This window comes from Acanthochromis polyacanthus, chromosome 2 (assembly GCF_021347895.1).
Source record: "Acanthochromis polyacanthus isolate Apoly-LR-REF ecotype Palm Island chromosome 2, KAUST_Apoly_ChrSc, whole genome shotgun sequence".
NCBI classification, from domain to species: domain Eukaryota; kingdom Metazoa; phylum Chordata; class Actinopteri; family Pomacentridae; genus Acanthochromis; species Acanthochromis polyacanthus.
In genome coordinates, this window is record NC_067114.1 from 7,928,526 (window position 1) to 7,942,382 (window position 13,857).

The 13,857-nt window shown below is 38.9% G+C and overlaps 1 protein-coding gene across 1 annotated transcript in view; it reads right to left on the minus strand.

Annotated features, from left to right (window-relative positions):
- LOC110956237 (ephrin type-A receptor 6-like) overlaps positions 1 to 13,857 on the minus strand; it is a 60,852-nt gene that overhangs the window by 13,403 nt on the left and 33,592 nt on the right. The window contains exons 7-8 of the mRNA XM_022201581.2: positions 10,986 to 11,141; positions 8,192 to 8,542 (exon numbers count right to left, since the gene is read on the minus strand). Of these exons, the coding sequence (XP_022057273.1) occupies positions 8,192 to 8,542; positions 10,986 to 11,141 (507 nt within the window). The remainder of the gene's footprint in view (positions 1 to 8,191; positions 8,543 to 10,985; positions 11,142 to 13,857) is intronic.

A 13,857-nucleotide genomic window follows, 5' to 3' on the forward strand; every position in this document is an offset into this window, starting at 1 on the left:
AGTATTAACACTGGGAGAAACATAAGCAAGAAAAATGTCAAGTTTGTAGCCGGTCATCTGCCCAGGAAGCCCAGTGGACTGAGGAAATAAGTGATCCCGGCCAATTCTTGCTCGAACCACTGCAGTGGAGTGAATCCACTGAGCTTAGACATAGTATTGCAAAACACTTTTCAAAAGTGTCTCCAGTCATCAGAAGAAAGATGTAAGCACTGAACAAAAAAGTTTTAGGGCTCCAAACTGGAAAGAAAAAGCAAAAATAGAAGTTGTGGAAAGTGCACGGTGCCTTATAAATCTCCACCCTGCAGCTTACAGTCGACAAACTCGACTAAAACAGCCCCTGAGAAATGTAACGACCTGGTGGCAGTTTGGAAGAGAAATAGTTTCAGTATCACATGAATAATCAAGGGGTAAAGAAAGGCCAAGAAACAACCACTTTACTGTCCAGCTCCAGTATAATGTGCAGCCTGTGAGAAAAAAACATTTGTGTTAACCAAATCATTAGACCTACAGCAACTGTTTATCATGTTTGTCGTTATTGCTGAATTTGGGGGAATATTTTACACAAGGCTGCTGAGGACATCACAAAATCACCTAGCAGAGATTCAAATATTTACCATCAATTATTCATAAAGCCTCCGCTTGAACAGAATATGATTTGGCAAACTAATAGATCCAGTTCCTCTGTTGTTGAGCATGCTGTTTGGGAGATCATTGTTGGAATACAAATTTTGAGGTGCAGACTGATGTCTTAAACTGTTCTCATGCTCAGAGAAGCACATAACCTAGCCCATACTGAACGCCACAGACTGGACGGGACACTTCAGAAAAGGTGTCATGTCACTATATTAAATTGGACTGATCGGGGTGCAGATCTGAGTCTCATATCTTGTCAACAAGCCAAGGTTTTATAGCAACACCTCGGCCCAGACACACAATGCTTCACAGTCCAGCAGCTCAACCACTTGTATTAAAAAAAAATGAAGATAAAGAAAAATGGTGCGCACAGAAAGCAAGAAGTTTGAATCTGAGTCCTGCAAAAATGTGACACAAGTGACAAATGTATATATTTAGGATATTATTATCAATATTACACTGCACAAATTTAGACTCTTTTCTTTAAATATGTATTTCTCTATAAGCCTCAAACTGCAGACGATTATGTGACACACAGGCACAAAACCTTGTCATCATGTTTGAATAAAAAACAGATCTTGTGACAGCTGTTATGGAAATTAGAGGGCACTGATTACTTTTTCATTTTGAAAATGTCAGAAATTGGTGAAAGAAAATGCCAATAACATGACATCTTCAAATTACTAGTATTTTCTGACCAACTGTCAAAAATGCCCCCCCCCCAAAAAAAAAAACAAACAAAAACAAAACAAACAAACAAACAAAAAACTTACTGGATCACAAAACAAAGAAGATAGGAACAACTGGAACTTGCATAATTGTGCTTTTTTCACTCAAATGGTTAACTGACTTTTTAAATTTTCTACCTCTAAACAGCTTATTGATTTAGCTGTAACACTCAGTACTCACTATAAAAAATGGAAGTATATGGAGGTAAAGATCTCATACATTCACAAAAGGAGTCAGTTATTCAGGCCTGTATTGTTCTCTGAGTGTACAGCACACATGCATTTGCCTACTTTTGTGAAAACATGGTTAAGAATGACTCATCTCATCATGTCACCTTTTTTCCACATGAACTCTGAAGTGTGTCTTTCTAATGAGGGTTTCACACACAGCAACCCTTCTATAATATCCATCTCTGTGTAATTATCAGCACACTGTTCCTCACCTGGGGAGGGGTAGTCTTCCTATTTTATCTTCCATATCGCACTAATGCTTCACGTTCATTAAATATACATTGCCAACCACAATTTCTGACCCTTTTTAACTGATGTCTTCCCATTAGATCTAAGTGAAGATATCACTTTAGTCACTGTTTGTATTAAATATTAGCCATCTGGGCAGTCTTTGTGACTGAAGCTCCTGCCACCTGTGCCCCAACAATGAGCTCTTGTTCAAAGTCGCAGATCCTTTCCTCTTACACTGATCAGCATTGAAAGGGCATCCTAAGTATTTCCACACGTAACACTGAGGATGATTAGATGATAATCATATTTAAACTTGTTAGTAGCTACCTAATTAGAAGTATGCATTTATCAGATTTTAAAAACTCACACAAAGATCACAAGCTTGAGTAGCCGAGCACATTGGAAGACAGTGTGCACAAATCTTGAGGATGATTAGATGATAACTGCTAAATTGTACCATATACTGCACCTGATTTCATTTATTCAAGTTTTTCCATTAATTTGTCGCTCATCTATACATGACAACCTCAAAACACAATGTACAAGGACCAAGGAGCCAAGGAGCATGTCTGTGAAGGCTTACTACTAGTTTCACATGTATTTAACACATTAAATAGATTCCTCACAATAAATGAAATAAAAACTTAAATAAAGTGAATGTGTTGTTGTATGTGCCATGTTCAATAAAGCAATGAAGATGTTTCTCAGCTGGCATCAGTGTAACCAGGCAGATTTGCATAACCGACTTAGGGGATAAGAATGTTTGTGAGAATCACATTACTAGAGGGGATTTCTGTCTGCAGCACACTGTACAGTATAATTTTATGTATGTATCTCCATGTGAGAGAACCAGCTTGACTTTCAGATTTTCCTGTGCATCGACATTTTTGCAAAGTGAGGGAACTCTTCAAGCAAGAAGCTATTTTAGGGTTCGGACAAATCAATCTGCTGGTTAGATACCTTCTGGTATGGATGAATGCTTCAAAGAGAACAATTATGCTCATTACAGTTTAATCACAGTTCACACAGCAGAAGATAATTGAGAATCCATAGGCTTTAGTTGGTTTATTGGCGACACGTAAAAATAGGCTAACCCTCAAGTACAGATGTTCAAACAGATAAAGAAGGGACGGAGAGGGAAGAAAAGAGAAAGAATGAGTGAATGAGGAGAGCAGTAAAGAAATTCCCACGAGGTTGCATCTCCCCAGCATCTGAGCATATAAATAGAAGTCAGCCTTATTCCCAGAGAAAGGGGGGAATGAAAACAGAAGAGAATCCACTGGAGGGAAGAGAGCAAAGAGGAGGGGAGAGGAAAAAATCTCCCGAACCAGGACACCACAGAACAATATAGAACGATCACACGTGGATTTAGCATGTGAGAACTTTATGTGACCTGTTGTTGTTCTTGTTCTAAAGGAAGATATCTGAGGATGGTGGTGCCAAATCCCTTTTTTGTTTCTTTTTGTGATTTCTAGTATCAAGGTTTCTATGAAACTTTGACATAAACCTCCAAAACATTGAAATTGGTCAAATAGCAGCCCACAGGAAGACATGCCACAGCACACTTTACCTATGGATGGTACATTTATACAGTGAATAATAGATATGGAGGCTTGGGTTTTATTTATTTATACATTTTTGGTTCTTTCTCACTGTTGCCGACGGCTTGCTCAAAGGGAATCCAAAGGGAACTTTGGATTGTTGGGTTCTCTGTTCAAATGTATTAATTTGTTCATTATGGAAAGTGCTATGAGATGGCACATGTTGTGAATTGGAGCGAAAATTGACAGTAAAGGTGAGTGGTGACTCAGACATGCACCTTTAGCTTTTAAACAATTTCAATTGGAGTACTCTAGATTTTTACTATCCCAATGTCATGGTGGTGAAAGCTATAATCAAGTTGTAATTTATCACAGGCTGGATTTGCATATTCATGAATGTAATGAGGTAAAAAAAAAAAACTGACTTACTGCACTGTTTGGACAATTAAGTGGTTATAAACACATAATATCAAAAAATGATTCAGAGGGAAATATATTTCAGTACAACTTAAACTTCTGACTAACAGTTTGAACCAGTAATAATTTGTCACATTTTAAAAACTAGTACAATGATCATATGTGCAAGTATCAGAGCATTCTGGAAGACCGTGTCCACAAACCTGTAGTGATTTAATCAATTAAAGCAGCAGCTATTCGATTCCAATTATTTGACTAAAGGTTCAATGCCTCATTCAATATCAAATTTTGTGAATGGGTTCATTCAATTAAATATGCAATTCAATTAAAGCGACGCTTCTAGGCTCATTTTTTTTGTCTAAATTTTCAAAGGCTCAGCAGACGACATATTCAGCCTCTGCTGAGACAGTCTTCCCTGTCTCTCTCTTTTAAATCTTATGTAAGGATTACTTTAACACAGAAGGAGGCTATGTTTGTGGCTGCCCCTCTGCTTCTGTTGTAGGAGCACATTTCTGCTCTGTGCAGCAAACACCTCACACAAATTTGCACTGATTTCTCACAAAATACTGCAGTGAACTTTGTGGGAGGAATCTTCAGTCAGAAACGCTCCGCCGAGCAATAACCACAGCGTATTCTGGGCAGAGTGCGCTTCACTCTTCAAAAACACAGCGATCATCCTGCTCACTCCGCTCTGCATTGCTGCTTCGAGAGGACAACACCTGACCTTCATCAGTGGAAAAGAGAAAGCACCTTGCTTTACAGAGAAATTAATTGTGGAGAAAAGTACACAAACACACAAAAAGCAATTCAAGATGATTAACTGCATTTTCTGCAAATCCATGACTGAAGAGATGCTGCTTAGCTCTTACGGCTGCAAAGCTGAATGATAATTCCAGTGGATCACATCACAGCAAAGAGCAACAGAAAGACAAAGCGATCATGCATCTTGCCTACCGGAGCATTCTAACTTATCAAGGTTACACAAGCACAAAAGCAATTGGGAAGAGAAATTATAAGTAATTCTGATTAATAGGTTTAGCATAATTAAAAGCATAATGAGGTCTTAATATACAATTTACAAAGAGATAGCATGCCAACAGCAAATAAACCATCCCCCCCTTTCTCACTAAAAAAACAGTTAATTGCTAATTCTACTTTTGATTGGCTCTTATTCCATCATTGGCATAATATCACAATCAATCACAGGAATCGTTTTGCCGCATCTGTAATAACTGGCAATGATGCTGTCCAGAAATACGTAAAATTTCGACAAAAAACAGATTTACAACCAGCATATCTCATTCTCAGCACAACAAATTTTCCACTTCATTTGAATTTATATGAAGTTTTTAAATGTTTGAAGAATGCTTTGCATTGCATCACTTTGAAGGGCATAAATAGATTCATGAAGGAGCTTCCTGGGAGATTTTTCTTTACGTCCGGCTAGTTTACACATTATATGTCACATTCCAGTTGCTTTATTTACATTTTCTGAATAAATTCTGCTTGTGTGTGTGATCCGTGAATTAACCGTGAACTAATATAAACATTTCATTGCAACAAAATGCAGATTATGAGCCACAGAAGTGCATTCAAACAGAATGAATAGAGGACCGTGTGCACATTTAAAAACACGTTGCTTTTAACTCTGCCTTTTTCACACATAAAATGTGCAGCGAAGTAATGTAACTGCAATCAAGGGATCAGGATCACTCTACCAAAAATGAAACCAAGTGATATTGCCTTCATTTGAATGGATATAGCTACATGTATTGTACAACTCTGATTTAAAAGAGAAGTAAATGTGTGTTTGCAGGAGACAAAAACGCAGGAGAGCACACAGGTGGGGAGAGGAGCTGAGGAAATGACTAACAAACCATTTGCAAGTCTGTAGGTGGTACATGTGTTGCAAATGTGTGTCCAAATGGCATACGTGTCTGGATTTGTTTGCCTGCTCGTTTGCATGTGTGCCTGGCTGCGGGTTGCGTACGTATGTCTACCGAGGAACGGCGGTTTGACAAGTTAATCCACTCTAAACATCCTAATGGGAACATCCCCACAGGCTGCTTCTCCTCCTCTGTGGAGATTATTTTTGCATTCCCAACTTCCTTCCATCAGTTGAGCTGCCTTTGCCGGAGAGATGTGTATGAAGTGACATGTATATGTCTCTGTAGTATCATGACAACCTATCAGCATGCATCTTATTTCTAAAAATAATACCTCAATGCATATTTTGCACTCTATACCAGAGGAAAATTAGCTGTGAGAAATGACTGCTTGGATTATTCAATTTTTTTTTAATGAGCAGGAGGATAAATGTGACAGTGATGTAATAACTGGGACCATTTTCTACTGACTTCCCAACCATGCGCAACATATTGCTGGTAAATTGAGTCCACACAGAGGCACAGAAAGGCAATGAACGCATTAAAATAGGTAGAAAATCAGAATGAATTAATGCTAATATTTGTGAATTACACTTCAAGGTCTGCTTTTACAGACACAATGGGAATATTTGCAAGGGCTGAATACTGCACTTGATTGCAAATGTGTTTTTCTTTTCTTCCATTCAGTCTGGGCTTTGTACTGCCGCTCATCAATGAGACCATTATTGAGGCTTTATTTTTACAGTTTTGAAAAAGAAACCTGTTGGATTCAACTTTCCTTCTACTGTACATGGGCTTTGCATCACTTTTACTAGACTATGGGTTAGCTGATTGGCTCAGTTGGACTGTGGGTGGAAGCCGGAATGCCTGGAGAAAACCCCCACATGCACAGGGAGGATGTGCAAGCGCCATGCAGAAAGATCCCGGGAAAGCCGGGATGCAAACCGGGGATCTTGTAGCTGTAAGGCGAAAGTGCTAATCACCAAGGCACCGTGCCTTACAAAAGAACATATTTCCTTTTTTTCTTTCGAGTTGAAAAATAAATGGAAACCAACAGTAATTCAGCCTATTGCTGCACACACAAAAATAATTTAGCAAAGATACACCCACAATTCAATTCTTTAATATATGAGTCACTGATAACTGATGACTGTCACTCATGTTCTCATTGCAATTTCATCTCCATAGAAGCCTGCTGTGCATGCTGAAAGGAGAAAAAATGTGCACATACATTCCAGTATAATTTATTAATCCACTCGCTTCCCATCGTTCATCTCAACCTCCTTCATCAATTATTCCATCAATATTCTTGCCCGTAAAGTATAAGGTTCAAGGCTGAGCCTCAAGTGTCTTTTATTTTTCCAGATTCAAGCCAAAGACAAAGCTCTGTTGTGTCTGTATTTGACCTCGAGGTAGCTGGGTCATACTAATTAGGAATCGATTCAGGTCACAGTGGCTCAATCAGATCTTCAAGGGCCAGAAGTATGCTTCACCTGAGAGTGAAGACATAGAGTGGTCAGGAAGGAGAAATCTAGCTTGGAGATTTGTCTCTTCCCTTCCTCCCCCATAACTGTAGAATAAATGTCTTCATCTGGTCCCAGCTGCAGTGCAAACACAGTATTCATGAGGTATGAATCAGGCGTTATGTAACTGCTGTACATGAATAAGCCACGCATAAGGATATAAATGTAATCATTATTAATATTTTAGAACTAAATATAGCCAGTTGAGTATTGACCCTACAAGAAGGGTATTATAATCTAAAAAAAAAGCACTGAAGTTAGAAAATGCAGCTTCTAGTGAACACCTTGACAGTGCTCATGTACAGTGTTTCAGCTGCAGCTGGTATTTTTAGCAGCCGCGACATGAACTTATGAACAACTAAAACTCCTGGTAGTTTTTTTTTTTTGTTAACCTAGTTGGCTAGTTTGCAAGTTTGAAAAGACTTCATTTGTGTGTGACTTGGCCCTCTGCCATCCTACAGTCTGCTGGGAAAATTACCAGATAGCCATTTTGCCCATGGCAGCAGGATTAAAATGATGAATGTGTTGCAATATGTTGTCGCTTATCGTGTGCTATTCAGGACTTCAAATTTATTTATGCAATTATGAAAATCATAGCTGAAACTAACATCTGTTTTCATTACAAATCTTGCAAGGACGTATGGTGATCACTGTGATGTCTGAAAGTCTCTCAACTGCTTTTTATTTGTCCAACTACGAGCCTTAAACCTACAAAATCTCCCATCACAGTGACATAAGCAGATAAAATCAGAAAATCATCACAACCGAGAAGCTAGAACCAGATAAATGACTTCAATAAATAATCCACCATCAGCTCATGCACTCCCTGTTTAAGCCCTCATTAATGTAGTAATTAACTGTATCTCTCAATTAAGATATAAAACGTATCAGTATAAGTCAAATCTATATGTGACAAACATTCATCTGTTTGCCATCATTGCCACAAGATATAAAACAAACAGGATAAGAGAGAAATTGCAGTTGTGTGAAGAAGAACTCACCAGCTTGGTGTGTATTGACGGTGACATTTGCCAGTGAGCGTGCAGCCACACCGAGCCCTGACACTCCGTTCACGGCCTCCACGTGGAAGGTGTAGTTGGCCTGCATTGCAAAATCTAGTATTGCCACAGAGGTTCCGGTAATACCGAGAGGTCGTGGGATGAAGCGCAGGTCTGGATCACACGGCTCACACTGAGTCACAACACCGTCACCGTCGCCTCCGTCACAGCGCTGACACAGAATGTTGTAGGTGATGTCCTTCCTGCCTCCTGTGTCGCTGGGAGGCATCCACTGCAGGAAGAGGGCCGTGTCATTGATCAGCGAGACCAGATTCCTGGGAGCTGATGGAGGCCCTGAAGAGAAAAGACACAAACTCATTGGCATCTCACAGGGCCGGACTGGGAAAGAAATTCAGGCCGGGAGATTTCCAATCAGTCAGGCCACTTCCACCCCCGCAAGGGTTGTGCACCAAAATTTTGTTTTTTTTTTCCTTCCAAAAATATGCCTTTTACAGTTATGTTATAGCAATTACAACACTACTAAACAGACAGTAAGTCTATTAAACACAACCATAACGACAGCTCCATACAGTCCAGTACTTTTCTCTTCTGTAATCCCTTCACTACCCTCACCAATTTTTCCAATGTTTTCCTTTTCCTACATGTGGAATTAAAAAATATATATATTATTTTGTTAGCAAATCATTTAGATGTCAGCTGGTCATAGCTAATAGTTTATGCAAACACCAATGTTCATTTTATAACTGAAAATTGTAAGTCAACTGCCTATCCTACCTGAAGAGGGGGTCTCAAACGTTTTCAGGCTTCCTGCAACCCACCTGACACCTATGGAGCTTATTTGGGCCAGACATTTTTTATTATATTTTGGCCTTTGAAGTCTGATGATGCATTTGTGAGAAGAACCGACCGTTTGTAAACTTAAGGGTGCTCCATAATCTTCGCTCCTTCCACTCTCTGGCCTCACTCTCATATCACCGCTCTGCAGTGCATGCTTCCCCGTTCTCGCTATGAAGGGGCGGGCCATAAAGCAACTAACCAATCATGGCACGTTTCTTCTAAAAAATGTCACTTTGACCAATCCCTATCCTTCTGATTTAGAGCTCAGAGCACTTGCTTTGTGTGAGTGACAGGAGGGTGGGCGTGTACTCTGTAAGGCTTCTAGCGCTGCTGTCTCTGGCCTGTCTGCCAAAAAGCCGATCAACTTTTTTTCATTGGCCTGCCAGTCCATGGCTGGCCTGTCCAGGCAGGCCAATAAGAAGGCAGGCCACCGGGAAAAGTCCCGCCTCTCCCGATTGCCAGTCCGGGCCTGGCATCTCACATTTTTAAAATTAGAAATCAGAAACTAGAAAGCCTTTATTGCCAAGTGAGTACACACAAAGAACTTGACTTAGTGTATAGAGAGCAGTGCCTAGCAACAACAAGAGACAGTAGAAGAATAAATAAACAAATCGAAATCCGTGAATTCTAAAACAGTAATGCCACAAGTATAAGAAGTACTGTGTAAAAGTAAGTATAAAACTAGGGTAATAAATTAGAATATTTTTAAATTACAACATTGCATGTAAGCACATGGGGTTTGGGGTTTGGGAATGTGCATCTTCACCGCTAATGAAGTAACTGCCTAAAAGACAGTAATTTTGGAATTTCTGGTTTCAAGTTGGTTGTTGTTTTTGTCGTCATTTCATAAATGCTTGAGTTCGTAAGGTTAATTAAAATTAATTAAAAGATAATAAATAAGATATGAAGAAAGGTAAATGTACACCTTTAAAAACTGATGTGTGGCTTAAAATCTAATGCTGTTTTACAATGTTCAGTATCATATGAAACAAGTCACATAACTGTGGTTTAGTTCAGGGTCACATGTGTGGGATTGTGGGTCAGATGCAAGACAGCTGCAGAGGAAAACGCCAACACTGTCAGAGAGGAAAAGACATGGCCTAAAAAACCTAACTGTTCGACAAGGTCTGAGAGGTGCACACAGTTACTGTGATTTATGAGTTTTATTTTGTTTCATATTTGCTGCCATTATCTGTTGAACTGCATTGTATGGATGGTTTAATACAACTAGCATGTGGGATAACTAGCTTAAAAGACTTTTTGGAATCCATCTAATTAGAGACATTTTTGAAAAACTTTGTGTGTTTGCATGTCATTTATTTTCATAGTTTTCACAGTGTCAGTTACAAACAGTAGTTACACCTTGAAGATGAAGCCACAGCGGTCACCAACAATCTGACAAGCAAAGCCAAGTTAGCAGCCACTGAGCGTAATTTGAATGCTGTGTGTTTAGAGTGTAGTTAGAGTAGGTGCGTGGGTGGTTGGCTCTCAGCATATCCGGTTTTATTTTGTTCCACCAACTTGTTTCAGTTTCATAGATAAAACTGTGGCATTTCATACTTTTCTCTCTCTCCAGTTTTCACAGCTGTGCATTATCTGTTTTGGCAAAGAAAATCCGAACTGTTGTGAATCTGTCTTTGAATATCCGTGTGTAGGCGTGTGGGTGGTGAACATTCAGAGTGCTCTAAGTGTTTCATTCCAGCAGGCTACTTGTCAGTTTCATGGATACAACTGTCAGAAATTTCCACATATCCATGAATGAAATGCATCAAAACAGATGGTTTATTTTTCCTTTTTTCTGTTTTGATCTTTGGGGACTCAATCACATTGTTAAAACTCAAAAACTAATTAGATAGGACATTAGAAAAAACTGAACAGAGACAAGGGCAGATGATACATCAGATTCTAGTCTTGCAAACAGAAATTAAAATGTACTAACTTGTACAAGCCATGGTGGAGGGGTCTTTGATAGCTCTGTAGAAACCTTTATCGCAGTGACAGATGGTGGCCGCCTGATCGTGGCTGGAGCTACGTAGAGGACACTTGGAGCATTTAGTGTTCCCAGCATACGCTTTGAAGAAGCCAGGCTTACAAGCTGAAGAAAAAAGAGAGAGGTGGAAGTAGCTGGTTACAAAAGCTTGGTGTTCTTCACGCAACCACATTTCCATCAGCACACATACATTTAATTCAAAGCTCCAGCTGCTTCTCTCCTCACCTGGTCTGACCTTATTTCCTGAGGTACAATGGATCACTGCCACCTTCTTATTAGCTTACTAAGCCGCATGCTTATAGTCTTGTGTATTGGCCAGACAACGAAATGGCACAAACCTTTAAGGCCCTTTTTCTGAATAAATAATTACACAAACTCACATATCCCACAAATATGTTTTTAAATAAACATGAAGCCCCTTCAGACTCTGGCAAAACTAAATTTGTGTTTCTACAAAATATAAATCTGGTGTTGTGGAAATCTGGATGAGCCGTAATAAAAGCAATCATGGTGCAACAGTATTTGTCTTTTGTGTTCTATTAAAGTATAATAAAGAAGAGAAATGGAGAATAAATATTTCAGCTGAAAGGGCAGAGCTCATACACTAGGATCATGTTCGGAGGTCTGACCATCCAAATTTCCACAACAGCTGGCAAGCAGCAACATTACTTCCTAAGGACAACAAATACTAAAATTAACCACAACTTTACTGATGCCCCTTAACTTCTATAATATTGCTATGAAGCTTGTTAGCTAGTATTAGCATAGAAATCATCCTTGGGTAGCTCATATTTAAGGTAAGTCAAATAACTGTAAAAAATGAATGTTTCTGCCAGGAATATTGATGGAAGTAGGTGATCAAATTCATCATTTTCTGGTACAAAATGATGCTTATCCATCCAATATTTGCCAAAATATCAAGATGTTTTCCTATGAAACAAAGTGTGGACTGATGGTGGACACTGCTGCAAAAGAAAAATCCCAAATTTAACCATGAAAGAAAGGATCTTCCTGTTCAGATGTGTGTCTGTTCTTCATTTATCTCGACAACACTTCATCCAGCCTGCTGTAAACTTGGTAGGCATGCTGCCAGGGATCCAAGGAGGCGCAGTGTCAAATGTGAAGTTGTTTGCATGAGCAGACCTCATGTTTTGGATAAAAGCAGTTTTATGTTACACTTTAACAGTAGTGTATTTCCAATGATGACAGCCTCAGCAGGCTAGCTCACTGACTGCAGCTCATTTAAAACGTGCACCTGATGTGATGTTGTTTATCTTTACTTCCTGCTGCCCTGTCATCTATTTTATCACCACAGTGGTTATGCCAAAGTAAACAATGAATAAAAGTTGAGTTTCTGTTTAATTATTTAGCAACAACTGACTCACATTAGCATTAGCCCTGCTTTCTAAGTTTAACTGAGGTGTTTTTTTGCAACATGAAATGTTAATCTATGCATATGATAACAATTTAGACATTATTCTAGATTGGGATTGCAGTCCCAGACTTTGTTGGCAGCCCATATCCACCAAGTATTTACTGACATCCCTTAATTTTCCTGCAACAAATGACTTCAATCATTCACTCTTGATGCAAACAGCCTGTTCCACACAGCCATATCCTGAACTGGCAGTGCCTTAGTACAAAACAGTGAGGAAATAGTCTAATAGCATGCAATACATAAACATGCAAAACAAAAAATAATTTACAGAATGGATATGACATTGTCTTCAAATGCAAAAATATGCATGACCATTCAAAAGTTTGGGGTCCCTTAGGAATGTCCTTATTTTTAAAAGAAAAGCATTTTTTTTTCAGTGAAGACAACATTAATCAGAAATGCAATCTAGACAGAGGAACATTTCCAGCAACCATCACTCCTGTGTTCTAATGCTACATTGTGTTAGCTAATGGTGTTGAAAGGCTAATTGATGATTAGAAAACCTTTGTGCGGTTATGTTAGCACATGGATAAAAGTGTGAGTTTTCATGGAAAACATAAAATTGTCTGGGTGACCCCAAACTTTATGTACATGGTAGTGTACATATGTTGGGACGTCAAAACTAAAATCAGGAGATCAATACAACATAAAGTATTTGGAACTGATTTGTTTTTCATTTGCAGCTTTAATATATCTTCTACTTTCCAATTCCTCTAACTGAAAAAAGAAAAGTTTGTACTGTTTGTTGGGCCAGTAAAGAAGGAGCTATTAACATACAAATAATGCATTATGAAAATGTAATTATATCCTGCTTTCACTTTAAAACCTCCATCCACTTACATTGTCCATTCTGCTGACCTGGGTATTATCAGTTTTCCATCCTTACATCAGCTCACTTTCTACTGCCTCCAGTTTTACCTTCCCGTTTATTCCTTTCCATCAACTCAGCCAACTCTCCTCCCCTTATCTTTTCAATTTTTCCCCAACTGTTTTGCTGTGCCACAGTTTTTACCTTTTCTTGTTTTTCATCTTTATTCCAATATATTTTCTTTTTCCCATCTGTCCTCCTGCTTCACTATTTCCCTTAAGGCTTATCAGAAGATGGAAAAACCACTGCAGATTGCCTCACTCTGCCCAGACTTATCTTGGCAGCGAAGAATAAAGCATTAATAGTGCAGTTGTTTAATATTCTGGGAATTTGGGGGTAATATTATTGCAGGGTTGATTTGTCTGAAAATATATGTGTGTGGGTGGGATAATAATTTCAAAATTAGCAAATAAATATGCCAGGTATGAGAAAGACAATGCGATGACAGATCAGAAAGGCAACACACTTTGTCAAGACTTCATGGCAGGCAGCTAGAAGGATTGTATAATTTCAGC